This window comes from Ixodes scapularis, unplaced genomic scaffold, assembly GCF_016920785.2.
Source record: "Ixodes scapularis isolate PalLabHiFi unplaced genomic scaffold, ASM1692078v2 PGA_scaffold7__128_contigs__length_106722199, whole genome shotgun sequence".
NCBI classification, from domain to species: domain Eukaryota; kingdom Metazoa; phylum Arthropoda; class Arachnida; order Ixodida; family Ixodidae; genus Ixodes; species Ixodes scapularis.
Genome location: NW_024609882.1, coordinates 5,904,195 through 5,932,022, shown reverse-complemented (window position 1 = coordinate 5,932,022; position 27,828 = coordinate 5,904,195). Strand labels below are relative to the sequence as shown.

Genomic DNA, 27,828 nt, shown 5'->3' with positions numbered 1-27,828 from the left:
GATCAACATGCTTCACAGATCCTAAATGCACCAGGTATCCGCACGCGCACATCGCTTTTATATGGAAAGCGCAATAATGATTCCCTTCATCAAGTTCTCCCAGACCCCAAGTAAAAAACAACTCTGTGTACCTTCAAGACTGTTTGGTGTTGGTCTGCAAGTAATCCATTCCCCGACTGATCTCAAGGGATGCAGAGAAGCAGAAGTGGGCGCATCTCGAGCGCTGACCTCGTTTTATTGGTCGCATTCTCGGTACATCAACAAAACCGTTCCTCGGGACCGCTGCCCGTCCCGCGAACGGGACCATACAGGGGGCTCTGGCAGCCGCTAGTCGATTGAACGACCAGGCAACAGTAACAGCGTCAATGAGAGCATGAAATGGATGGACTTGAAGGCCAGTGGGCCTTGGTGGCTTTAACAAGGAACAGAAGCAGCAGAGCTACACTCAGGACGGAACCACTCGCAGATGCAGACCAACTTCAGAGTTACAAACGACCATCAGCTTGACTCAATGAAAGACCTTCGCACACACTGGTGTACCGCGCGTGCTGGGGTCCCTGGCAAACGTGCGACTTGCCGGCCGTTCCCGCGTCATGAACGCTAAGCTTACTTCGCTTTACACTCATTTTGTGAGCCGTCGTTGATGTATTTGAGCTCGCCAAGTTACCATCTAAAGATATGTGTGTGAGAAACTGCGCGTCGGTCCATTCATCCAATGGCAGTTCCCTGTCCGGGTTGCAGAGACCAGTGGCGTAGCCAGGGGGAAGGCTTATGGGGCTTCAGCCCGCACCCCCCCTCCCCCCCGCCCAAACATCCAGCCAACCCTATATTAATTATACACGTGCATTTTTAACCCCCTCCCCACTCCAAGTCATGAACATATCCCAGTCCCTTTAACCCTTCCCCCCCCCCCCTCCCCTTCCCCCACCCCCCAAAAAATGGCTACGCTATTGGCAGAGACTGCAGATGGAGGCACAAGTCCCGAACAGCTACTACTATTACTTCGTTCATCCAGTTATCGAAGTTGAGAAGCAGGACGATTTCTTACCGATTGGAACAATGAAGTTGGTCTACAGACACAGTAAACGTGCCATCAGCCACTGCATATCCATAATCTTGGGAAAGATGCCTCGAGCTGGTAAGTTTGGGTAAGCGCGGAAAATTAAAAAGAAAGGAAGCTAGTCCTAATGAAAATTGTACTAATCAGAATTTAAAAACAGATTGACGACTGATTTCTAAACACGTGACATAATCACATTTTTAACGCACCAACCTATTTGGTTCATATACACTATTCAATAGGATTACAGGCTCGGGGCTGTTTTTCCCTAAAAACTTTGGTGCAGGGCTATGTGTTGACAAAAGACGCACACTGTGTCGAGTGAACAGAAAGCTCACACAACAAAGAATCAAAAGTGGAGAAAGATGTGCTTACTTTGTGCTAGCCCCTCACTCCTCCACTCGCAGAAATCAACAAAGGTTCTTTCACTCAAAGAAATGAGCAGTACAAGACTTTTTTTTTTTTTTTCATGAGCTCCTAGTCAAGTGGGCGGCTTCTTTGCTTTGGAGATCGACACTACAGAGCAAATATGCGGTGAACAATAAACAAACTTCATCGCAGAACGAAAGCGGCCGGGTGAAATTCGTCACTCGTTCACAGCATACTTGCCCCACAGAATCCAGTGGCTTGCGACGACTGTAGTCAAACCAAGTTCTCGATGGCTATCAATCACCGTATTAACGCGTTGTCGGACCCAACGGCCTCGTTTGGGGGACATATTTGTATACTTTGATTCACCAGGCAATGCCAGCCTCCAGAAATGCTAGTAAGCACAGGCGCTCTTTGTGTGGCACGCTGTCGCAAGCAGGTACGCAGCGTCCTAAATAAAGGTTTATATGTTGGCCCAGACTTTCTGTGCCATCTCAGAAACATTCTACCAGTTTCAAACCTAGCCATCAAACTTGCACATACAATTGTGCCTCTGTGATGCAATATCAGCCAATGGCAATGGGGTTGTTTTGTTCATGGCATCAGAGCACTCAATATATTTAGTGACAAATAAATGGAGGGGGGGCTTGCGATGGCTGTGTGCCAAAAGGTTCTAGCAGCTCTCTGTACCAAAGTACCTGGTGACAATCCTAGTACAAGTATTTGACTAACTAGGAGTACTATAAAAAAAAACGTCGAGTACTCAAAATTTTTGCTTTTAATATTATCATACTGTTATCTTGCTGTCAATGAGGAAGCAATTAAAATCAGAGTGAAAGTAGCATGGAATGACATTTGTGATTAAAATTCTGGAACAAAAAGCTGTTATATCTACTTACTATGCAGCTTTACCAAAAGTCACGGAGTACTGCCCACTTTGTTCATTTAACTGCGTAGGGGTGCATATATGAAGTAGTTAAAGACTGCTGTGCTATGCAGCATGACAAAAGGTCACATATGTATCAGCATTCCCCAGGGACACAGGATAGCATCAAGTCGTCTCATGCACTAAATGACACTTGACAATAACAGCCTTATGCAATACATCAACTTATAGACCAGTAACAGTGCTATCATTCTGCCATTTCTTCCAGGAGTTTCAGAATTTAAAAGGAGCTATTAAAAATTTTCCAGACAAAAAGCTAATCTGGCAGCAGCGGGTATGCCACTAGAAAATAATAGAGGTTGCATGTGAAAACGAGGCAATGACATGAGCATCCCGATGTTGCAATGCAGAACAGTTTAACTGAAGCAACCTGCAATACTGACATTTCTAAAGTGCACAGATTGAAGAAACAAATAATTTTGGGTAGATGCAAATCTAGATCTCTCACACAAACCGCCTGAGCCTTTTGAGGCAATTTGAGGCGGCATTCAAGCTGTCCTTGTTGCTCATGCTTTCAGAAATTGAAAACATTAGCTGCGGTATGAAAAAAGGTCTCGGTTCGTGGCGTTTAAATGCTCTTCTATGCCCTTATCTTTGATTAAAATAGATACAACAGTTGTGACTGTTACTTAAACCAGAATTTTAAGTTCTGCAAAAGTCAATTTAGGTGTTCAAGCACTGCAACCCATTTCAAGTGCCTGTTCAAACAAATCATTGAGCTAATCTTTTAAGCTCTAGTAGAACGAGAGCTTCATTTTAAGGTTGACCCTGCCGGTCATAAATTCATGTTGATTTTCCTTGGTAGCAAACGTCCCATTGCTTTTCCAATTGAAAAAAGAAAAGAAAAAAAAAAGAAGCTACCAGCAACAATGTCAATTAAAATGGTGCAAAGTAACAAGTGACAAACTTAACCAAACCGTCTGGCATCCAGTGCCAGTTAATGTAGCCTGGCTTTACACTTTCTACAAACACAAAAATGGTCACTGCTGGCAGAGTACAGAGAAGTTGTTAACAAGACTGTTGAGCTCCATAATTTAGTTTGACTAATCAAGGATTAGAAGTAACCAGAAATAGCACTGTTAAGGTTGATGATAGAAGCAATATATGTGGCACGGTCTGTAAAGTCAATCTGGCATTTACAAAAAAACACAGAAGCAGCATGCTTTCACTTCCAGTCGAAACCCTCTTAATTTTGTAATCTACCACGTTGAAGGTACCCCACACGAATGACCAATACTGTTACCCCGCGATGTCCACTGAGGAATGCTGTCAAACAAAACAAGCAACGTGATGCTGCATGCACTTTCGAAACAACCAGGTGGATAGCTAACAACGTTAACAGCAGAGTACTTCACTTGCACGCTTGACCCGTTATTGCAAACAACTTCCTAGCCAAGACCCTCACATTCGAAATGCTGCTACTTTGGCACTATGGGAGGGCCGAGCAATCCACAACTGCGCTCGGGTCGGCGAGCCTCCGTCCGAACCGGCAGGGGATAACGGGGCTAGCAAAAAATACATATTGGCAATGAGACGGTGCCTCTCGCGGGGTGCTTATAGAGTTGCATAATAGTGCCGACATGTTCCCGCTGTCCCGCACTTCTAGGCAACGACGAAACTTTTTCGTCGCATTGCTGCGCTCTTCTATAGTCACCGACGAATTTCGGATAGGAACGTCAATTGGCTGTCCCGCCCACCCTCAGTAATACTCCGACCTCGAGTGTGCTTCCTGCAAAAGCCTTGTCCACGAAGGCAAGACAATTAGAAAATGTCGCTCCGAACCTGTCGGCAACTCCTGCATTCAGCTATCGCAACAAACCTCGAAACGTTTGCACAGAAGTGCGGGACACCGCGAACAAGTCGGATGGCAGGAATTTACTCTGAGCTGTCGCCAGGGACGATGCGTCGAACCGGCGTTCCCTGATATGCAAAACCTTCAGACGGGGGAAAACACACTTGCACGGGAGGAGATATGTCAGAACACGAGGAGTGGCACGTGCACGTCGGACACTCCGTGGGGTTGTGGCGCACGACACGCCTCGGGGCAAAAACGCAAACATGGCCGTCGGTTCTGGTCCTGTCTTTCAGCGGCACAAAAATAGCCTTGTGACGACGCTCGAAGTGGTGCGACGATTTGCAACGGAGTTTCGCCTCGACTTTTACAACCTTTCTTTGTTCACTTTGAAAGTGCATTTTCAAGCACAACCGGAGCAGGTATTCTTGAGAGTGGCAGAGTGAAACGAGGTGAGAAAACATAGTTTTCGTACGTGCCGGCCTAGTGCCGACGTCGGGCCGGCCAAGTAGCGATACTGGAAAGTACTCGTAGGCGTACGGACGGGCTGAGCAGAAAATGGCGCTCGGCAGCGATTGGCACATAGGATTTAGGTTGGGGCTATTGTTTCTAAGGTAAGAACAATGCAGACATCTCTCCAAGAAGAGTATTGCTGCAGTAGATTTCTGTTTGGCAGCTGTCAGAAAGCGTGAGCAAATATGTCCAATAAATAACTGGCCGTCCTTTTTGCAACCTTCCTTTACTAACAACTACTGGTTCTGCAAGCTTTTCCCCTTAAAAACTTGTCACTGTTGGAACGAGAGAGGCCAACCTCGAAGCTGCAAGGACTGGAAGCGATGGAACCTTCACTCTAACAATAGAACAGATATTGCATCCACCGGACCAGCCTTGCAAAATAATGCCAAAACATTTTTTTTTTTTTCTGGAAATCTACACTGATATCCATCTCTAACACGTGAAAACTCAGCCCAAACACTTTTAGAAAGCAGAACTTACCCGGCCATGTAGTTACTGCCTTGTCAGGAAAGAAAAGGCAACATAAATGTTGCCCATCAGCATCCAGTAGAAAACGCAAGCAACTCTACTTGCTTAAAGAAGCCGCAGTGAAACAAGGCAAAACCAACAGGAATGCTGGTGTCGACGACAGCAAGTAGATCCTTTACATTCTAGATGCACGAAACCATTCAACGGTGAGCTAGCTGATATGTTCTGCCGACAAAGGCTCACTTTGATATGGACAAAAACAGGCGTCGTAGCAATGCAAACAACCAGCACCCCAACGATCAAAGAGCTACAATGGGCAAGGTTAGCTTCTTAAAGAGAAAAGTTGCTTAAAACTTGACTGCTTCGAATATGAGCTACTGCTTCACAGTATGAAATCAGTGCAAACAGGTGACAGGGTAAGACTGGAACAGGTGTTCTTTCTGTGCCAGAAAAAAAGTCAGAGACTTTGCCTCCATTTCTGCTAAGCTTGTGTATATGGAGGATACCTGCACTTCGAAGAAAGGATGCCAGTATGACAAGTCTGTATGGTCTGCTGCATTAGCAGTATAACAATTCCTAGCTGTTGGAAGCCCCCAGGTAACCACATTTCCATAAAACGGGCAATAACAAAGCCCAATTTGCAACACAATATACATAAAAAGGCTGTCAATCGTTTTCACTCGTCGACACGGCGCGATAAAATGATGCTGAGCGAGAACTAAAATTTGCTATCATACATAATATGGCAATGTAAGAAAATGATGATACATCAAATAAGAAAGTCCCATTGCTTACATTTCCTCGTAGGATCCTGAATTCAATCGGGAAGCAAACTGCGAGGAAGTTTTCTCGCCAATAATGAAATCTACGGAACAGACACCATAATGAAATCTATGGAACAGACACGGAAAAGCTAAAATGGTAAAGCAAACGTTCGATCGAACTAACGATACCAAGAAAACGGAACTGTATCGACGATCCGTCTGTCCGGTAATAGCCAAGCATCCCTGCAAGATCGCCCGAGGAATCACGGACTATTTCCACCTTCCTCCCCCTCGTAGCGTCTAGCGCCCACGAAACTCGCGGAAGAGGCGTGGCAGGTCATCTTCCTACACAACTACAATCGCCGACGAAATCCAGATTTCGGCCAGACGACACTTTGTCGTCCCAAAGAGCTTCGCATCCTTTCGCTCCGCAGCGTTGAACGAGAATGTGCGGCAGTGGCACGTAGATTCGTCTCGCTACGTCGACGCCCTCCGTGCTCCTTCGGCGGCCGGCGGCGGCGAACTCACTTCCGCGTAGGGCGGGAGCAAGCACTCCGCCTCGTCGTCCTCTCGCCGGGTCGACACGGGTGAAGCCTCCCCAAACGACGGCGGTTCCTCGACCGGCCGGCGTCGGCCCGGCTTGGCCGAGAGGTCGTCGGTGCTGCGGTAGGGGGGCGGCGGGCCCTCGGCCAGGGGCGAGTACTTGGGCGGCCGGGGCGGCAGGTGCGGGAAGAAGTGCACCTTGGCCTCTCCCGGGGCCCCCGTGCTGTACGAGGCCACCACGTAGCTGCCGTGGGCGCACGTCACCGTTCGCAGGTCGGGGCCGCTCCCGGACAGGTGCGGGCAGGGCAGCTGCGGGAGGGGGGGTTGGCCGCCTGGGAAGCCCACCTGCGCGGAAAAGCCGGCGTGTTTACCGCATCTAAAAAAAAAAAAAGTGGTCCCTCGATTTCTGCTTTACGACCTCGTAAAAACGTCACGCTGTAGGTGATTGCAATCCTGGCAGTGTCGCAACAGCGTTTGTGGATGTGGTGGACGCCCGTTCTGCTGTAGGTCGCCGTCCAGCTCGACAGTCTACGGAAGCTTCGGCACCGTGACGACGGCGACGCTTGCTCGTGCTTTTTGGTGGAACTTCTATGACCAACCGCCAGGATCGCGACATCCGGCAGCGTGACACTCCGGTTTTTGTGACGTCATTTGTAGCCACTTTGGGACCACTTCCGAGGGATGGGCAGAATAGGACGTGAAACACGCCAGTCAGAGTCGTGTTCCAGGCACATCGCTACGACTGCAGCAATAGAGCAACCATCGGAAAAAGGCAATTTCCAATATTGTTTTTCCCTTTCAGTCAGGAGCACTGACAAGTGGCTAATGGGGGTTTCGGAACGACATATCCAAGTTAGGGGCACGTTGGTGCTAAACTTAGCGTGTACGTTTGCGGATGTTACCGGAGAGTTTCGGAACAGCATTCCTCCGCAGCAACTTTGAACACAAATTTTTTTTTTTAATTACTTCACATTTTCATTCATAAGCATGCACGTATGATTGTTGAAACCACACACCTGTTTTGAGCTAACCAAAAATTACAATAGCGAAGAAACTTTATTTTCTGAGGTTCGACTGTATCTCAATAGTTAGGTTTGACCTTTTGTACCAGGTCCTGTAGCAGACAAAATATTGGTTTGGAGCAGCCACTGACGCTTTTGAAGCAGATGCCAACATCTGTTAGCACATCACTTGAAAGTGAAAAAGTGACTGCGCCTCTAAATGAGTTCATTTAGGATAGTGATCGAGGGTTCCTCTTCGATACTTGAGCATACTTATTACCGTTTGTGATAAGAATAAATAGGGCATGAAGGAAACACAGTCGTCCTAAATAAGGTTGTAGTCTGAGTAAGTTTCTTTTACAATGGGTATAAAAAAAATGGTTGAAAAGCGAATCATAGTGCAACACTTTCTTAACATAAATCCCCATTTTACACTCGGCAGTTTGCTTACCCCGTAAATATAATTTCTGTAAAATGCCAGCAAGAACCAGCACGTCCACTAGCACATCTACCAATAAAAACGTGTCCCGTAAGTTTAATGAACCTGCCAAGCTCGAGACTCTAATATGATAGACTGCAAAAACCACCACCCAAAAATATTATGAAAGCCTACACTTGTGTTTTAAAGGTGACACTGCACTTTAACGGCGTGGAAACTAGAGTTACGTCTATGTTTGCTGCTCTTTCGATAGGAGCACGAGCAATGTCACAAAGAGACAATGGTGTAGCGTTATCTGTTTCCATACAAAACCCAGCCCTAGGCACCGCCCGGACAAAGGGCACCACCCACTCTATAAAGCTACCAAATTTAAAAGCATTTGGCAGAATGACCAAACAAGCAGCCAATTCATTACTTCGCATTTAGAGCGCCTTTCGGATGACGTCACAGTTTCACGTGACACTGATATCATCGAAGCTACATGCTACGAACACAAAATCCCCAAGGCTGACCCCAGAAATGTTACGCATTTAAAAAGCGGCAAAATCGTGCCGAGGCGAAGCCACTCACAGTGGTGGCGGGCGGGTGCAGCTGCCGGCACCAGGGCAGGCAGCGGGGAGGGCGGAAGGCAGTGGCCATGACGGAGCGGCGCATGTGGATGCGGCAGATGGCAGCCACCATGACAGTGGCCACCAGGATGAAGACCACGGCGCAGCTCACCACCGTGTACACCGAAGACTGCAGGTACTCCACGCCCGGTCCGAAGTGCTGATGTGGGACCAGCACGATCCCCACCGACGCGTTAGCTGCACGGAGGGGTCCAGGGGTGTGAGTCGTCCGCCCCGGTGACCGCTGGCGAAAGCGTCGGCGCTTCACTCGCGCCTCGACGAAATTTAGGAATTAAGGGGCCTCCGACGAGGCAGCTACGCAAGCCTGAGCTCGACGAACGAGAAAAAAATATTTACGACCCAACCTTGTTTTATACAATATGTGGATTTGGCACTTCTCACGGTTTCTCTTCCTCGGTCACACGCTACGATGGTGACATAGAGCTCGGTCTGTTGCAAAGTAACGAGCCAACTCAGGTGCATGTTTGCCAATCAAATTGATCGAACCTAACAAACATTATTTTGGCGACTGCAGCAAATGTCTCGCTTGAGAGAGACACAACCCGAGCGACGTCCAGAGTCTCGCAAGTCGGGTCCCTCTGTGCCGATCCTTTGAGTTCGGTCCCACTTTGTCCATCCTCCCCGGGAAATACGAGACTGCACTGAATGGCTAACTATGTGGTATTTTCATAACCCTCCACAGTTTTGTAAAAAAAATATTAATTTCTCGCTGGCCCTCAACGACTTTTCTGCCATTGCCATAAGAGGGGCGGAGGCCAGGCGTACTGCACCATGACGAGTGGCGACGACAACGGGTGCCCGCAGTCCGCATCTTTCGTGGCCCGAGCCGCACTCACCCACACTGGCCAGGTACTTCCTGCAACAGGGCAGCATGTAGGTGAGCCTGCAGCCCAGCTGGGTGGCCGGGTCGCAGCACGTCGCCCGGGGAAGGCAGCGGCCGTCTTCACACAGCACCTTGTCCTCGCACGGGTCCGTCCCTGGGCAGACAAGGGCTCCGCTTGGTGGCTCACCCTTACGCCATCCGGGGACGTTCCGCCACGCTCGACGATGGAGACCGATTCGCGTGACGGACGCTCTGTCTCGTGGTTAATGTGTCGCGAGCTCCATGGTATTGCTAACGTTGAGGATTCGTGGGGTGAGGAATTGCCCATCCAGACCCAAAGTAAAGCGACGAAGAAGGAATTAGCATATGGGACAAACGGTACAACTCTTGCGGCAGTGTACCGTTGCACCACTGCATGAGCGTGTGGCTTCGCCTTGCACTTCTTTTGCGCTCACTCTGGTGCGAAGACGACGCGTCGCGGCGATAGGAAAACTACGGTAGCCTCGACGATATAGCGCAAAATGGCTGACGCCAAGTATAGCGAAGTCGCAAAAACAGCATCCATTGTTCCCGTCCAAACGAATGATTCAAGAAAGTTTTTGCCCGTACCTAGAACTGTTCCTTACGAGGATTCTAGTCCCATGAAATCGTGTATTCCATGGACTTCCCTTAAAATTAAACCTTGCTGCTGGTTGCCGTTCTATCTGTCCCCTACTCTTTTTTCGTAACTTACCATTAGCAACAGGCTCTTTAGTTCATTTGATCGCAACTTGGCTTAGAATTGCCTGGCATACTTCTGCAAAACATCTTAATTACAAAATGAAACCTCAAGATTAACTCCAGTATTCTCATAATGAAGCACTGCACTCTCAGAAAACATTTTTTCAACTGCCCAGATAGGATATGCACATCCCAAATTGCACTTTCCTCGAAAAAAAAAAAGGAGCTCATTAATACATTTAAGCGGCAAAATGCATTTTACGTTCACCGCGATTTCATTTACTCATGTGTGTTTATTCGAAAATGCCTTCCATTTCAAGGCCAATGCTACGGTGACTTCAAAATGCAAGTCATTTTGTGAGCCTCCCATCGGCTAAAAGGAGCACAGAGGAAAGCTGGCCGAATTGCTTCATCTTGAATTAAATTACATTACTAATTACTTTGATAAACACTATTTACATGAAATTAAATTACATTACAAATTATCAAAACCATAAAAATAATTAATTACAGCTACAAATTACCTCAAAAAAGTAGTGACATTGCTTTCAGATTACTTTTTTCATAGTCGAAACATTTGTGAACTCTCATCCTGCACTTACCTAATCATCTCTTGACAAGTGAAGAGAGTGCGGAGTTTGCTTGTAGTACTTAGGAGTACGACCCGCTCCTGCCCTATTGTCTAGCTCTACTAAAGCCTCTTCCGATTCTATGGCTCCTTTAAATAGCCGACAACATCCTCTTCCTATATTGTACCAATATCTGCATCCTGATTTCTTGGACAGTTCCTAACTTGTGCTCTAGGAGCAATGACAAAACTCATGGCAGGAGCCCCCCCATAAAATAACTTCATAATGGTTTCGGGAGCAAAGATTCGGTCTCTGCACCCTTTCCTGCGTATTAATTTCTAATTTGTAATTAAATTGGATTGTAATTAAAATTACTGCCCAGAGTAATTCATTGAATGACTAAATTACCTACAGAAAAATATAATTAACTACATTACTCATTACTGCCAAATGTAATTAGATCACTGTAATTATATTACACTATTTTCATTACTGCTACCTTTTGGTATGTACACCCCATGCCTCCTCCTTTGCGCCTTTGGACTCTGCAAGCTGGGAGAAGGAAAGTGGAGGTAGGATGGTTCGTATGTCGAATCCGCAGTCCCCTCTAAATCACGTCTCGTGGCGAAAATCATGCTGGTAAATATTTTCTTTTTTTTTTTTGCCAGGGAAGAATGAAAGCCGTTTACAACTCCCTGCAACGCCGAATTGGAGCGCAGCTCTTGAGGAGGAGGAGGGAAGGGTACTGAGGGGAGGGTACTGAGGGGAACGGTACTGAGGGGTCACGTGACCTTAGGGTTACGCCGACGGCGCCGCCGTTCAAGCCGGAAAAAGGCGCCTAAGAGCAGCGCTCTAAAAGCACATTTTGTGATTTGCATTATAACTGGCCAGTTCAAAAGAAACCTGTTTTGGGAGTCTTTGGACATCCACAAAGAGAGTGTGGCCAAGGTGTGCTGATGGCCACACTGGCAGAGGGTGCTCACCACAGGTGCCCGGCGCCTCATCGGTCCCGTCGGGGCAGTCCATGCGGCCATCACACGTGTACCGCCGAGGGATGCACAGGCCATTGCCGCACACAAACGAGTGCTCGAAGCAGGGCAGCTTCCGACCAGGGGACACCGCTGACGGAGAAAGGGTTGGCAAGGTGAGCCCATTGCTTGATTATGCACATGCACAAGCTGCGTTCATGTCACATTTATCCTAACATTTCTGCATCCAGCCCAGACTGTTTACACGCCAAAATAATCTGGTAAACGAGTCAAGTACGAAAAACTGTCCTTTTGTAACTGTTCAATTATTGTAGAATAACCGGGACTTTTCTACTATATCTTTTTGCAAGTCTTTTCCGCTTTTTATTTCGTCGTTGTAACCTCAAAATATTGTTTTTCTTCTTTTTCTTTTTTTAATAAATCACTTTTTTTTATCAAAGCAAGCGTCTACCAGAGGGAAAACTGGTGACAAATATGTGTGACGACCCCCATGTTTGTGGAGAGACATAAAAGTAGAGATTGCTTCGTTCAGCTTATCTCACGTTAATGCTAGCCGTATAAAGCAGTGCACTTCCCGATCTTGGCCAATCAATTTCTAATAATCTGACTACACCGCAGTGTCGTTCTTAACCCATACTGTACCGTTCTTGAACAGGAGCGAATGCAGGTGTTTCAAGGGTGAAGGGGGGAGGGGGGGTTAGGACATTTGGACCCCCTTCTAAATCAGCCACTGCTCTTGGACCTGTGAAACTGCAACTGGAGAACTCGAAGGGGGTAGGAAAATGGTGTGAACACTCACGCTGCACTGACACGGAGACAAAGACCCTCTTTTTGAAGACAGTGTCGCGGTGTTGGGCGACGCACGTGTACACCCCAGTGTCGGCCTCTTCCAGGTGGTAGATGGTGACTGACTGCTCGTTGGGGCGGTCCTCCTTCTTGATGCGGTGCACCTGCAGCTCCGGGTCTTGGGGCATCATCCACATCATCGAGAACCTGATCGGGGAGACCAGTAAATTCGCTGCAAGGGCATTTTCGAAGTTTTGGGTGCTTTCTTAACAATGATGTAGTAGACAGCAAATTTAACCACCAAAGTATTATAATGTTTTTGTGTCTCCTCTCCAGCCGACGAAAAAGACCGACTGGGAGTGACTAATAAAAAGAACTTGCGTTTTGTCGGATGCAATCTTGCACGTCAGGTTCAAATCCTCGCCAACTCGGCGGGTCACCCTGCCGGACGGGACGGTTATGACTTGCTGATTCCCTGAAATTCAACGACGATAGAACCGTTATCAGTGCACTGACGAAGTAATGCGTTCAAAGCGCCCCTAGTTTGTTTCGCTTTCCGTGCGAGCAAAGTCGAAGCTACAAGCACGAGCATGTTGCTTGCACTGTAGGAGGGACGCTGAAACTCCTAAGCGTGCTCTTATAGCTCCTGCTACGCTCGCACTCGAAGTGAAATGGAGCACAGTCGTTCGTTTTGATCGGCAACCTTTCCTAATGTTCCGCCGAGAGTGCAGAGTTGCGACTTACCTTCGGACTCGGCGGACTCTCGGAGAACACCCAAAAAGACAAAAAGCGCGAGAAACTCGCGGAAACTAGAGAAAACATCCATTTGTGCAAACGCATTAAGGCAACGCTCGAAGGAACGGCAGGATCCGAGAGAATTATCAACTTAGGCTTCTTGCGAGCCAGCGATTCGGTCGGCGGCGCCCGTCGTCCAACATGGAGGCAGGTCACTGTGCGCGAGTAAAGCGCAATCACCGAACGCCGCGCTCACTGTTTACAAGGCGGATGATCGTAGGAAACATGGTTTGTTTCGAATCCTTCCTTCTTTTTTTAAAGGCATCTACCACAACAACGAGCTAATAAAAACACGTAACTGGCCGGAACGTAAACATTTCTTTGGCGCGAAAGTTGCCAGCATGCAGATCTGAAATGCAACCTAGGAAAAGCAGGAAAAGCGCGGCAAGCAGCAGAGCAAGTCAGTGAAATTATTAACTCTACTTGTAACGCTGGTTCTTTAAAAAAAACTATATATATAATAATAATTACAAGTTAGTATGGCTATTTTGTTATGCTTTGAAGTGTAGGCTTGAGGGACTCCCTAAAGCCTTGGAGCAAGGACTTGAAGTTGGAGGCTTGGATTGGAGTCAGATCAACTTTGTAAATTTACCATCTTATTCGTTTTTTATATGTTTACTTTATTCTTCCCCCCAGTCCAGTAAGTTTGGTGAACTGGTTCATTTGGTGCAGTCCAGTCGTCCAGTGGCTGCCAGTGAAGGCATCACCATCATCATCATTACCAACATGGCCGACGTGCGCGCGCGTACGTAAACCTCCTTGGCGTAAACAGCGTCAACAGAAGATTCGGTGAGGGGTGAAGCAAGGGCTAAAGCATAAACACTAGCCCACTAGCCTTAATAGCTTGTTTAACTTGAAGTTGGGAACCGATCTGGTACGAGCCCACGCCTTCGTCCACTGCAGAGTCCTGCCTGAACTGCACCTGAACAGAGACCGGCGGACCTCGCGCTCGGGCTGCCATGGACCCCCAGTGGGCACGCGACGACGAGGAGAACAGCGATGAGGAGGGGTCCACCGAGGTAAGAAAGGCTCACTCCCCGATGACATAACGCGCTGCATGAAACGTCGAGGCGGGATCATTAAAGGGAAGCTGAAGGGGTCCTTGAATTCGAAAGAAGGGAAAGTCTTAAAGGGCAACTCCGCTTCTTTTCCAGTAGTGCAAAACTATACAGTTCTCTTTGTTATCATCTACAAAACCCCCATGGCAAATATTACGACGGAATTCCGCCTAGAAGTTCATTAAAATCGCTGTCAAAATTTGACAAGCACGAATCCGCTGGTTTTGGATGAGACGTGCGGGCCAGACAACACTGCCCGGCTGCATTTCCGCTTCCTCCAAATTCCTTCTCCCGGTACATCCGTGACGTCATCAAGCATGTACAGCTTCTTTTTTTTTTTTTTTTTTTCCAATTTTGTTTTCTTTCCCGGGGAGAGCACGGGTGGCGCCAGCGCTGTGCTCTCCCCGAAGAGGGAAGCTGCTTTTGTAAGAATTTTGAGTGACAGGTTAATCCTTTATAATCTTCTGGGGGGAAAATAGCGACGCCTGTGCTAATCCAGGAGGCACAAAGGAGGATCCTGATAAGAGGGGAGCTCCTTCTTCCCCTTGTATATCACGTGGGTGTACATGCTTAGTGATACCGGTTTGTGATGTTTTCGGTTTGTGATCATGGCTAGAGTAAAATTACACGAAAAATATTTTATTTTTCGCGAAACAAAGGATTGGGAATTGTTTCTGGGTGCTTCAAAAAGCAAAATCGGCCACTATCTCAAAATTTTTGAAATTAAGCGGAGTTGCCCTTTAAGCACCTTAAGAACGGTATCTTAAGTTTTTTTTCCATGTCATTAGTAGGAGCGCCGTAATTGCCAATTAAAAATTCGACGTAGCTCCACCCGTTGCGGCGCGCCGAGTCAACCCCCCCCCCCCCCCCCGTCGTACGATGCGCCACTGTTTCAAGGATGGCAGGTTCATTTGTCTCGCATGTGTTTGCTTTTCTGTAGTTGAATGGTTTATCAATGCCGTCGTCAAATGGTACATCTTATTAGCTGTCCTGCTGTCAGATAGTTGTTTCATCAAATATATTGTGCTCACTTCGAGTTTTAATCTCGGTGTTCTGCTTCAACAGGACTACAAACAGGCAGTAGATGGCGTCATCTTCCTGATCGACGCCACCAAAAACATGTTTATTGCGACAGATGAAGAGGATGCATTTACCCAATGCCTGAAGGTGAGTCTTTGGCAGGTTGTGGAAAATGAACCTCGCCTGTCTAGAGACACCCCAGCAGTTACGAACTCCCGTTTTATCTCGCCTGATCCCACAATGAACTAAAGCCAGGGCAACTGGCTTCAAGGTCCTATCATGAGCCAGTTAAAAACCATGCGGCATGTTGCTGTGATGTGCGTACTACTCCATTGTGTCCATCTGGTTTGTGGTTGAACCCAAGAACTGATTAGCTTTGACTGTAGACCAGCATAGAGTGAGACGAAGTACAGTATGCTTGCCATGATTCAAACTGATATTTCATACTTCTGGTTTATTCAAACAAATTTCAAATTTTTTATTGTCCCACTATGTTTTCATCAATGTATTTATATGCTGCTTATTTCAAACGGCGTTTTCGTGCAATTCCTACTTTTTGTTCTCACGGCCCTGCTGAGCGCACCTCTTACCGAGCACCGGTGCACCACAGGGAAGCATCATTCGCAGAGCTCGTTTTCGTGGCTGTGGCTTCTCCACAGTGCACAGGTGCTCGCTAAGAAACATGCTCAGCGGGGCTGATAGTCTGCAGTAGACAACTTTTTTTGCTTAAAGGGGCCCTGCAAGGACTTTTTAACTGGTATTTAATTTGCAGCGAACCTGAGCGCACTGAAGTAGTAACTTGATTAAACTTTTCTTTTTTCGAATATCGCTTTATTTTAAAAGTTATAGGCAAATTAAAATTACAAGAACAAGCAAAAAATAACCTCCTTCATGACGTCCTTGGTTGCTTGAGTGGCCGTGAACTAGAGGACGGGTAGTGAGCTCAGCGAGTGCTCACGGCTGCCGCACTCCGTGTCGACAGCTCGAGAGGGCGCCACTAGAGCATGTTCTGGATAGGCTGTAGGAAGTGAACAGCCAGGGCAGCTCGCATTGCATTTGCTGCACAATTAAACACTAATTCGGCATGATACTTCATTGGCGACGTACGACAGCATACACGGGGTAAAGATCAGTTCAAAACGGGAGCCACTTCGCACTGCCATACCACCAAACCGCAAGCCAAACCTTCGTGCCGAAGGCCTCCGGAACGCTCGGATCCTCGAGCCCATACGACCGCAGCACTGCCGCGTACATCCGGGACCTTTCTACGCTCGCTGCTCGTCGGTGCCTGATCCCACCACTCCTTTCTAGTATGCGCCGCCTTTTACACCGCTTGGTGGTGGGTATGTCGATGGGTCATTTCTCGTTTCCGTACTTTATAAACTGCATTTGTTTCTTTTCTGATCTATAATTCTGAACAAAAACTATTTTTATACATAATTGAAATGGTTCGCGCCACTTATATCTTGTATTTAGACTAAAAAGAAGCTTTTAGTGGCTCTGACCAGTAGTAAGTCCAGGACCAAAGGTTTCACATTTCGCACGCTTTCAGCTCCGCGGGTTGCTCCTGTAGGTGGAGGAGGTTTCCGCATCCTTTGTTATAAATATGACGCACTGATAGTTGTTTATGCTTTTAATGCCCGCTGGCTTGCCCGAACCCCAAGAGACGTGGAAACCGCAAAAAGGGTAGATGCTTAAATATGATTGCAGGGCCCCTTTAATGAACACTTCGTTTTGTTTTGAGGTGTCATGTGCTGTCTAAACAGTCCACGATAGACAACATTTTTGGAGGGATGAACGAACTTATCTCGTACATTTTACCAGTGTTTCATGTGTGGCACACCTGCTTATGATTAGTAGGCCAGTAATGTTTCACCCTCGGGTTTCGGTTGTTCATCCTCGGTTTGTGGACGCCTCCCTAGGAGTCTCGATCAGGACCAGTCGATCCTGTTAACTGCGCCAGTAATGTGTCCCCCTCGGGTTTCGGTTGCTCATTCCCGGTCCGTGGAGTCTCGATCAGGACTAGTCGATTGTGAGTTGAGATGGGTTTGCGGATTGCTACATTTGTCTCCCGCAGTCCGAGGGCCACATACATTTGTCGTGCGCGACGGAGGAGTTTGCCCACACCGTGCGCAGTCGGGGACTTGGCACCAAGGCGCATCAACATTGACCTAGGCTATCGTGAGCGACAGTATGCAGCAGCCAGAGCGACCCTCCAGCCATTACAGCACCCCACAATCGACCGGTCCTGGTTGAGAATGCAAGGGAAGCGTCCACAAAGCAAGAATAAACAACCGAAACATGAGGGGAAAACATTACTAGGCTCATATGCTAGAGTAAATCATCAAATATCTGCTTTGTAGCCATCTATATAACAGGGTATAATTTTATCTTGCATCATAGTATTTAGGTGAATTCCTAGTAATTCAAACAAAATTTGTGGTTTTACGGAGTTTGAATTAGTAAGAGTATAATGCCCACTTCAGCATCTTTGGATGATGGGACATGTGTGACCTATTTGTCTTAATCAAACTGGATACGGTAATAATGTTGTCAAAATAAAGAGTGAGCTGGATGGTGGCAAGACTATCTTTTAGGTAATCTTTGTAGTTACTGGAGTTGTCAAATAGATATCTGCTAAGGCTGCACCTCACTCCAGTGTATAGTGATAGCTTCACCTGCTTTTGGTGAACAGTTTATGCTGTGCTTTTACCTCAGGCTGCCAAGAGTACCATGTTGAACAAGATCACCAGCAGCCCCAAGGATAAAGTGGGGGTAGTACTCTTCGGAACGGTAAGAAAGGCTCGTCTTTGTGACTGTAAGCACAATTTTAATGCCTTCCTGTTGATATGAGCCACTGGTTTTTCCGACAAGAAAGACTCGGCATTTATTTCACTTGCATAAAATTGCCGCTAATCAGTATTTGCTATATGTACATGGCTCAAGCAAGTAAATTCTGTGAAAACTCGACAGAAGGAAGCAAACGATAGTGGACTTATTAAGCAAAATGCAACAACTTGAATATAAGATACGCAAATTTGATTATGATTGAGCCTTTTTGATCACATACCTTAGGTAGTTTTAACTTGCAAGATATCAGAAATAATGTAAAAGCTGGATTTTTTTAATCTGTGTCTTTTGGTGATTACTGGAAACTCTGTATGTAATGCTTGAGGTAGAAAATTGAGGTTGTACAAAAAAAAAACACTTTTAAGTCACATCAACATTTGGTGATAAATGTCGAATTTTATGCCGAATATTAACAGTTACACATTACATGCACACGAGTTGCACATTGAACAGCATGACTTTCCTACAATGCAGTTGAGTAGTGCCGATCATGCCACAACCGACTGGTAGTTCATTGCCCAGAACTGTGGCAGTGTTCCGAATGTGGAGACCTCTCTGGGCAGTGGACTGTACAGTCGGCACGGAATGAAACGCGAACATGGAGCACATGGTTTTCGACCCACGCTGAGTCACCTAGAGACGCAACACCGAAGGTTTGGATGCACTGAGCAAGAGTCTAACACATCGAAGGAGGAGCCATCTTCTTGCAGCTCCCATCTGGTTCAGGTGGTGCAGCATCTAGTGAAAACCATGCACCCACTGTTCGCGTTTCATTCCGTGCCGACTGTATACTCGCACACATGCCAGAGTTCCCGTTGGTGCCTGAACTTGCGAATGAACTAACTGCCAGGTCTGCCACTCCCAGGAGAAAGACAGCAACCCCAGTCGCTTCAAGAATGTGTACGTCATACAAGCCCTGGAGTGTCCGGGAGCCACAACGGTGCTCAATCTGGAGTCGCTCATCAAAGGTAATTCCACAACCTCCAGGCCGGCGAATCTGCAGCGACAAATGTGCTTTGCTACACAAAAATCTGGGCAGCTCTTTGAAAGTGTTTTGCGGAGCTTGTAGACTCCTTGGCATTGTAGAGGTGTCGACTCAAGCGATTTTGCGTGTGCTCGTTCGAATGCCACCGAACTCGCAGCAGTTCATGGCCTACGGGCTATTTAGGTTGCACTCATGCAGCCGAAGCATTGCCGACGCCCGCCAGTCGGCGCTGAACGTGGCATCCCTGGCAGCGAAACGTCCTTTATTTTCCAGCCTATCGTCGGTTGTGATAAATGTATGCTATTGTTGCATCGGCCATGTCCAAATTGAAGCAGGAATTGTTTGGGATGGCTGTTCTGCTTTCAGACAAGAAGTCTCGAGAGCAGTACGGGCACGGCAACGTTTGCCTCGCGGATGCCCTCTGGACTTGCGCCCTCATGTTCTCCCAGTGGTGAGTGCCGGTGGCGTGGTGATCCTGTCCCAGCGCCATTTAAGCTTTCCGGGGGCGACCACTGATGGAAAGTAATTCGTGCTACTGAAATTAGTCGGACACTTCTTACGTTACAATGAAACCTCGCTAACTGTAACTCCAACCTTGGGATCAACTTGTAATTTTGTTGAGTTACCTTTACTTGTCAAAATTATTCTGCCAAATGCAAAAACTGGCATGGAATTTGTCTGAACATCCATGCTGCTGCATGTTGTCACACCTGCAAACACTACAGCGAGCTGGGTGCCGAATTGACATCTTTTCTACATTGAAAAATAAACTCCTAGTGTGTACTTGCACCACGCCTCAGATATTTTCGATGTAAGTGAAGCCTAACTTAGTTACTTTTTCTTAACTTTCTAAATGCATGCAGAACATAACTATATATTTTTGACTTAATTACATATCCGTTCAGTGAACTGTAACTTAATTACTTTAAAGGGGCACTCCCTCAAAAAAAAAAAAAAAAAAGTCTTAAAAATTGCCTGGATGGGCCGCGTACGTCACACGGTGTTCTTTCCTCAAAAAAGCAATATCACCATCGCAATATTTCCCTCGTAAGACACATTCTTATTTCGGAGCGATTTCATTCGCCCGCGTGGGCAAAACAAACATGCCTAACCTTTCGTCTGCTTTCTTTCTATGCTTTTCTGTCGCTCTCTCTTCCTCATTCCTTTATTCTGGACCACCGATGCTAGCGCTCAGGATTCGCTGCATTCTGACCCGTCTTTACCCCGCTGATAATATAATAATAATAATATAATCGTCTATTTTCACTCTAAAGGAGTGTGGAGAGCAGGGAAAAAAGCTGCAGTTGCAGCTTGACAGGCCCCTGCCCCCCAGCACTTGACATAGAGTACACTATAAAATTCGAACTAAATAATTACTCGAAGCATAGCAGAACATTTAAAGTCTAACTGACGAAGAGGTGGAGTGACAATAATACAGACATAAACGCGCAAAAATATATATATCGGGTCAAGTAATAATCAAGTAATGATAACACAAATATTATAACTGGTGAATCAGCAGAAATAACACACTATACATGCAACACGCCATACATACACGCATACATACATCACATGCATGCCTATATACCTAGTCAAGTAAAACATAAGGTGATGAAATTGCAGACATCATGATGCACAAAAAAAAACATACGTACATACTATACAATAAGGTCACATAAGAAAAATACTACAGCGAGAAACCATATAAGCATAAAGGAAAATTCGAAAACGTCGCATCAGTAAAATATGAAATGGGACTTCAGCGACTGTTTCGTTGATGTTTCGGGTGTAATGTGTTTTGCAAGGTTGTTAAGAAGAACAGGCAAGGTATGTCCCTCTTGTTCCCCCTGTCCTGGGATTATTTTCGTCAGGTAAGGTATGAAGTATAGATTGATGTCCATATGAGGTTCTGACAGTTGGTATTTTCCATATTTCGGGCGATTAAATAATTGTAGCAGTGGTGCGTTGTTTATTGTTACTGCATTTTGGTAAAAGAAACTAGTCTGAAATCATACCTTTTTAACACATTTATAATATTTAATTCATTAAAATACTTACGAGTTGATGTAAACCATGGAACGTTTGTTAGAATACGTAGAGCCCTTTTTTGTGCGACGAGTAACTTCAGCATGTTCTGATTTGTAGTTGTTCCCCATATGACATGACAGTAAGTAAGAGTCTGCAGGAGCAAAGAATTATATAGAAGTTTTTTTGTGTTTTGTAGCAAAATATGTCTATGTTTATTCATCAAGCCATTAAGTTTGTTTAATTTCATGCCAACGTGGTTTATGTGTTGGTCCCACGTGAAATGTTCCGAGAAGAAAACACCCAGAGCTTTAATTTCCTGAACGAATTCTATATTATTTCCGCCGAAGTTAAGATTTGTAGACACACATGCTATTTTATTTCTGGGTCTAAACAATAAGGCCTTTGTTTTATTGGCGTTAATTTTTAAGCAGTTCAAGTCAGCCCATATTTTTAAGAAAGAGAGAAAATTGTTAGCAGAATCTATAAGTTTGTCGGGTTCCTTGCCAGTAAAAAGCAAGGTTATATCATCAGCATATGCTATTGACTGTACTTCGGTATTGATATTGAAAAGTCATTTATATAAATAATAAATAATAAAGGCCCCAAGATGCTGCCTTGTGGGACGCCTGATTAAATGTCCTCAGTAGATGATAGGAATGAATTATGAGATACGCACTGCTTACGGTTTAGGAGATACTATTTAATTAGTGATAACATTCTTCCACGAACACCATACATGTCAAGCTTAGCAATTAAGATGTTATGATTCAAGTGGTCAAACGCCTTAGAAATATCTATAAAAATGCCGAGTGAAACCAGTTTTTTTTCAAAAGCTTCAATAATGATCTCTTCCTGCTTTATGAGCGCAATCTCAGTCGACATATTTTTCCGGAAACCAAACTGAATTAGACAACAACGTATGCTTGTTAAAAAAGTTAGTTAAAGGGGGGGTGCAACAATTTTTGGACTTTGGTCAAAGATTTCTGGAAGTTGCCCCCTGACGCTTCTGGAGTAAAGAACAGAAAACCGATTTCGCCTGCGTGTCCTAGTTGTTGCGTAAAAAAAAGATAAATATTGGCATTTCGGGCACCCCTCAACTCACTCCCAGTCTTCAGGGTCACACCTGGTCACACTCCCAGTGACATCATTCGGAGTGCCGTGTAGCTTCCCGTGTGCTATCTCGGAGGATGCTTCCCCTCCCTCTCCCTGCGTACATTAGTGGGCACCATGCTGCAGCTTAGAGCCGAGCGAGGTCACATAATCTTTCCGCCGTAGTTCCTTCGGCTGCCACTTGCGGCTGCAGGTGGGGGAAAAAGCTCAAGTTTTGCTTTGCGATTATGCAGCGGAATTGCAACATTTTTAATGAAGGAAGTGTTTTCTCTATCCTCCGGGACACGATAAACAACGTAAAAATGACGAGATGCAAATTCTTTTAATCATAAAATCGTTGCACCGCCCCTTTAAGCATGAATGAATGATTTTCTCAAGTCCCTTGGAAAATACAGGAAGAATAGAAATAGGCCTATACAGTGTAGACCGCATATAACGTATGTCGCGGGAGTCGCGAAAATCCGCACTATAAGCGGTACTGCGTTATAACCAAAACATCAATTTTTCAGGCCAAAATACATGCCATCAGACAACTTACCTTTGTAAAAGAATTTATTTTATGTTAGATGAAAAATAAAGCTTAGTTTGAGGAAAGTCTTTATTTCACCAGACTAGTACACTTCTCTCTTAAGTGTGTCACACATTTTGAAAGAAATGAGCGACTTTTGCCTGGCGCAGCCTTTTAACGGCGTCGCGGGTTGCGGACGGACGTTGCGAGCGTTCAGGATTGCTAACCCTAATCACTTTTCTCCGGTGATGAAAACGCATGAAAATTTGCATCTTTTATACGTTACACGCCAGTAATACCTTCAACTTGAGCACAAATGCTCCAAATAAGAAATCCGGGTGATGTTCGAAAACACAAATGCTTAGAAAGCACCACTGTAGTCGAAGTAAATAAACACGACGATGCGGGCGTTTCTGCCGTCTTGAGAGTGCCGCCACGACATCGCCACACGAGTAGGTGGATCTTCTCTTCTAGTACGTGCTGGGTTATCATAGCGACACACAACAGAAATTCACAGTCAAGGATAGCACTTTTACGCGGAACGATGAGCTTCCACCACGCCGTCTACGTCGACGATCACAACCGACGCTATGTTTGCGGATAGAAAAAGCCGGTCCCCGACTGGCATGCAACGCGCGCGAACGGAGCGGAGGAACGCATGCACGTGAACGACACATGCATGCGTCTCTCTGTCGCTATGGCAACTGAAGCCTCTCTCTTTACTTCTCCCCGCTTCTCCGAGCAACCTCCTTGCCCCGCGAGTGCCGCTTGCGGCTAGCCAGGCTCAGCGCCGTTATCTACTGTCGCACAGGGAAGCGTGCTCGCTGCGCTGGTCGGTCGGCGTGCTGTTCCAGAAACCGCACTATAACCGGTATTTCCCTTCGCGCGCCTGCATTTTAGGCGGTATGTAATTACATGGAGTTCTATGGGAGGCGAACCGGTGGTTTAAAAAAGTCGCGTTATACCCGTTCCTGCACTATAAGCGGTTACGTTGTAAGTGGTCTATACTGTAGTTGGAGAGATTATTTATATCGCCTCCTTTATGAATCACGGTTACTTTAGTGGTTTACATTGGTAAAGGAAATGTACCTGTTTCTAACACTAGGTTAAATATGTGTGTGAGTATAGGGGCAAGTAAATCTAATACATATTTTATTGGCTTTATTTGTAAATCATCTATGTCACGAGATTTACTGTTTTTTAAGCTAAGAAAGGTATTGACAACCTCGTTTTCGCTTGTGGGAAAAGAGAATGAAGAGTCACTTACATGAGCATGAGTGGTTATGTAATTTCCTGTCAACACAGTATTGCTAGCGGGGACCAAATTCACAAAGTAGTTATTAAAATCACTGGCTAAACTCTCCCCATCGTAGTCTGTTCCATTCAGAATTATTTTTTCGATGGTTGACTCAGCAACTGGGTGCAAAACGTTTCTGAGTCGCTTCTACAAAATATCTCCCTGTATAGTTTCGTTAAACTGTTTATGATAGTAGTTCCTTTTTGCATGTTTTAACTGTGAATTTAATTTATTTCTGTAACGTTCATAATTTTCCAATGATTTTATGTCCTTTGTTCTAATAAAAGTGCTAAATATCTTGTTTCTGATATTTATTTTTTTGCAGTAATTCCGCGGTAATCCACGGCTTACGGGATTTTTTATTTTTTTACTTTTTTGTAAAGTTGTTTTAGTTTTTAGAGTAAAATCCGGAAAGTTGTTTTCAGTTCAGAAGTTTTCAGAAGTTCCATACCCGGCGACTTTCACAGCTCTTAGCCAGAGTAGAGCATCTTGCAGGACTCTAACATCTCGAGACGTCGCATTGTAGGGGAAAAAATATGGCAAATTGCTAAGCAATTGCTTTGCATAGATGAAACATTCTAGGCTCACAAATGTTTATATTATCATTTAGCAGCACGTCCACCCTATTCGGCCAGGCGCCTACGTTCACGGCACTCTTCATCACATAATTTAACACGTGGCACTTGCACACTTGAAATGATCAACCTGGTGATCTTCCAGAACTGTCTAACCCACCTCTCCTCACTCCACCCCTGGTCACATGACGAGGGGTGGAGTCAACCAATCAGCGTTGAGCACTTCGCACCTCCTCTCCCATCCATCAACCAATCAGTGTCGATCCTCGCGTCCACGCTTTTATCCAGGCTTCGCTTTTGAGCTTCACAAAATGCCGAACACCTTGCCATAGGTTGTTTAACATTGAAAGGAATGAAAGGCCGCTCGGTGTACGGAAACTAGGCAAGGGTTAATCGTCTTGTGGGGGGACAGCCCCGTGGGCCAGCGGCGGCTGCTGGTGCTGACCAACCAGGACGACCCGCACGCGGGTTCGGCCCAACTGGACCAGCGGGCACGCACCAAGGCCAAGGACCTGCACCAGTCCGGGGTAGAGGTGGACCTTGTCCACCTGCAGCCACCCGGGGGAGGGGCCTTCCGTCCAAAGCTGCTCTACCAGGTGAGCTGGGCAGGGGACCACTCCCACTTTCGTTGCCTGTCTCATTTTTTTTTGTGCACGCACCATCACGGAGGTGTCTTCGCGGTGGCACGTATATCCGGGGCGAGCTGCCTGGGCTCGGGCGCTGTTACTATGGTGCGCGTCTTCGATTTGTGCGTCTAGCGTGCACATTGAAAGTGGTCCCCCAAGCTTCGGAATTAAAAATAGCGCGGAAAGACGAGGACCAGACAAAGAAGTGACACAGACGTAGCGCTGTCTGGTCCTCGTCTTTCCGCGCTGTTTTTAATTCCGAAGTATGTACCAACTCGCCGAAGCCTCAACTTTAGCGTCCCCCAAGCACCAACAAATGGCGTCGCAGGAGGTATCGTGTCATGCTGCCGTATGTCGCAATCCTGGCAGTTGGGCGTGGATGTCTTGGCAAAAAGTAGGAGGAAATGTGAATGTCGCCGCGGCGTCCAAACCGGTGGCTGCCGAAGTTTCTGTAGACTGTCAAGATGGTAAGAGACCTGCGGCAGCGTCTATCAGATCCACCACCGCTGCTGCGACACCGCCAGGGTCGACTACGTGAGAGCTCTACATCATCGGGCGGAAATTGGGGACCACCTTTTTAGACACGGTTAACGCACCAGCCGGAGACATGTTCCAGGCACCGTACTGTAACCCTCAAGAGTGGGGACGGACAGAACGGACTCGAACACACTGGTCTGTGTCCACCCATCCAACCCCAGGCTCCAGAGTTTGAGTGCGTGATGTGAATGATACGAATTGAATAGCTCGACGTCGGAGGGCACTTTGGGAGCAATGTCTGAAAACGCTCTTTTTTTGAAGAAGTACTACGATTTAGTTTCATTAATACTCATTGTAGGCTCGAGAATCTCTCGGACGGGTTTATACTTAATTTTGTGTCATGGGCCATTATTTCTAGTGCAATCAACAGGTGCAGAAACTATCGGGTCGATGGAGAGTCTTGAGCTCTGCCCGACGTGCGCCGTTCTGTGTTGCGTCGGACTAAGCAGTTGGCCTGTTTTACCTCACGCGTTCCAGGATCTGGTGAGCAAGGACGAAGTCTATGGCGACGAATTCCCTGAGGCCTCGGACAAGCTGGAGGAATTGTTGCAGAGGTATGCTACGGTTCTTGGTCAGCTTGTGTGCGGTGACCATGTGCAGTGGAAGCTCGAAAGACTGCAACCCATGCTCGGAACAAGCCTCCTCATTTGTGTACCCTCGAGTATGAATGGGGTGTAAGCTACGAGAGCAACCGCCAAGCTTTGAGTATGGCGTACTGGACGTGTGTGCTTCTGCAGTGCAAACGCCGTTCGAGGCAACGGGCTTGCAAAATGGCTTCAGCTTGGCTCATACTTATGGTGGAACAAACTGTAGTTACTCCCCTGTTGTAGGTAATCACATTTTGTCCCGGAACGAGCACAACAACCATAATCGGATCTCACTACACGACATACTCTAACGTTTTTCAAAACGTCTCTGTTGTGTCGGTAATTTTCTAGTATAAGTGGGTTAGCACAACTGACCGGCCAATTGAAGCTTGAATGGTTTCTCCTGGTGTGTCCCCTATGTGTCCCCTACAGTAACTGGAGTTTGTTACAAGCTAGCATATTTGTCCCTGCAAAAATGTATTGTTACCCAGAAACGAAGAAAGGAGTTAGACAGGCAATCTCTATATAGTATTTGGTGAACCTTGGCAGAGACGCAATGTGACCAGCGCCGTGCGGTAGACAACTATCATGTCACTGCAAACCTTTATGGGATGCTGGTCAAAGGGGATGCATTGGTTTTAGTATCCTTACTCGCCGCACTGCACTTAGATCTGAGCGGAGCTACTCTTGCCGGTCCCTAGGGTGCGCCTGAAGGACCACAAGAAGCGGCGCCTGGCGTCGCTGCCCTTCTGCCTGGGCCCTGGACTGCAGCTGTCCCTGTCCCTGTACAACCTGGTGCGCCCCACGAGCAAACCCTTCCCTGTCCGCCTCGCCAAGGACACCAACGAGGAGCTGCTCAGCCGCAGGCTAACCTACGCCCAGGTGGGGTTGCGCCCTGTCTCGCTACGCTGCCTAGACCAACTGGCATCTTTAGTGTCTCATTCATCCAAAGTTGCCCCAAAGTGGCAGCAAATGACGTCGCAAAAGCCGTCGCAAAAGCCGTCGCGCTGTCGGATGTTGTCATCCTGGTGGTTGGTCGTACAAGTTCCGTCAAAAAGCATGAGCAAACACGAGCATCGCTGTTGTCGGGGTGTCCCGACTCCTGGCTGCCAAAGCTTTTGTGGGCTGCCAAGCTGGAGACTGACCCGCAGTGGAATGGGCGTCTGCAATATCTGCCATTGCTGCTGTGACACTGCCAGAATCGCGGCCAACGACAGCGCGAAACTTCTATGATGTTGTGAAACAGAAATTGAGGGGTTAGTTTTTTTGGACGCGGTAAACGCACTAGCCAGATGCGTTCTGCCGAGCGGCATTCGTTCGACGCTCGATTACTTTCTAGAGTTGTGGAAACAACACCTGTATAATGAACTTCCACTGGCGCTTGCATCAATAAATTGTGAGAGGGCCTCGCTTCGCTTGCCATTAATATGCTACT

The 27,828-nt window shown here is 46.7% G+C and overlaps 2 protein-coding genes across 2 annotated transcripts in view; one reads left to right on the top strand and one right to left on the bottom strand.

Moving 5' to 3' along the window:
• Window positions 1-216: 216 nt before the first annotated feature.
• Window positions 217-13,560, bottom strand: LOC8035890. Its single transcript, XM_029967633.4, has 7 exons — window positions 13,159-13,560; window positions 12,796-12,889; window positions 12,428-12,621; window positions 11,623-11,760; window positions 9,364-9,504; window positions 8,469-8,704; window positions 217-6,803 (listed from the first exon to the last, which is right to left on the bottom strand). Exons 1-7 carry the CDS (start codon window positions 13,238-13,240, stop codon window positions 6,393-6,395), a joined length of 1,296 nt encoding a protein of 431 aa, XP_029823493.1. The 5' UTR covers window positions 13,241-13,560; the 3' UTR covers window positions 217-6,392.
• Window positions 13,561-13,893: 333 nt separating this feature from the next.
• LOC115318098 (ATP-dependent DNA helicase 2 subunit 1) overlaps window positions 13,894-27,828 on the top strand; it is a 43,009-nt gene continuing 29,074 nt past the window's right edge. The window contains exons 1-9 of the mRNA XM_029977814.4: window positions 13,894-13,998; window positions 14,113-14,228; window positions 15,333-15,434; window positions 18,006-18,080; window positions 19,003-19,105; window positions 19,489-19,573; window positions 25,056-25,239; window positions 26,284-26,360; window positions 27,095-27,275. Of these exons, the coding sequence (XP_029833674.2) occupies window positions 14,169-14,228; window positions 15,333-15,434; window positions 18,006-18,080; window positions 19,003-19,105; window positions 19,489-19,573; window positions 25,056-25,239; window positions 26,284-26,360; window positions 27,095-27,275 (867 nt within the window). The 5' untranslated portion in view covers window positions 13,894-13,998; window positions 14,113-14,168. The remainder of the gene's footprint in view (window positions 13,999-14,112; window positions 14,229-15,332; window positions 15,435-18,005; window positions 18,081-19,002; window positions 19,106-19,488; window positions 19,574-25,055; window positions 25,240-26,283; window positions 26,361-27,094; window positions 27,276-27,828) is intronic.

Bases quoted from the DNA above. Each gene is read 5' to 3' on its own strand.
- LOC8035890 (XM_029967633.4), bottom strand. From the start codon at position 13,240: ATGGATGTTTTCTCTAGTTTCCGCGAGTTTCTCGCGCTTTTTGTCTTT. The intron at 8,705-9,363 runs GTGAGTGCGGCT...CCCTCCGTGCAG, and splicing joins GAAGTACCTGGCCAGTGTGG to CTAACGCGTCGGTGGGGATC. The intron at 6,804-8,468 runs GTGAGTGGCTTC...TTTTCCGCGCAG, and splicing joins TGCACCCGCCCGCCACCACT to GTGGGCTTCCCAGGCGGCCA.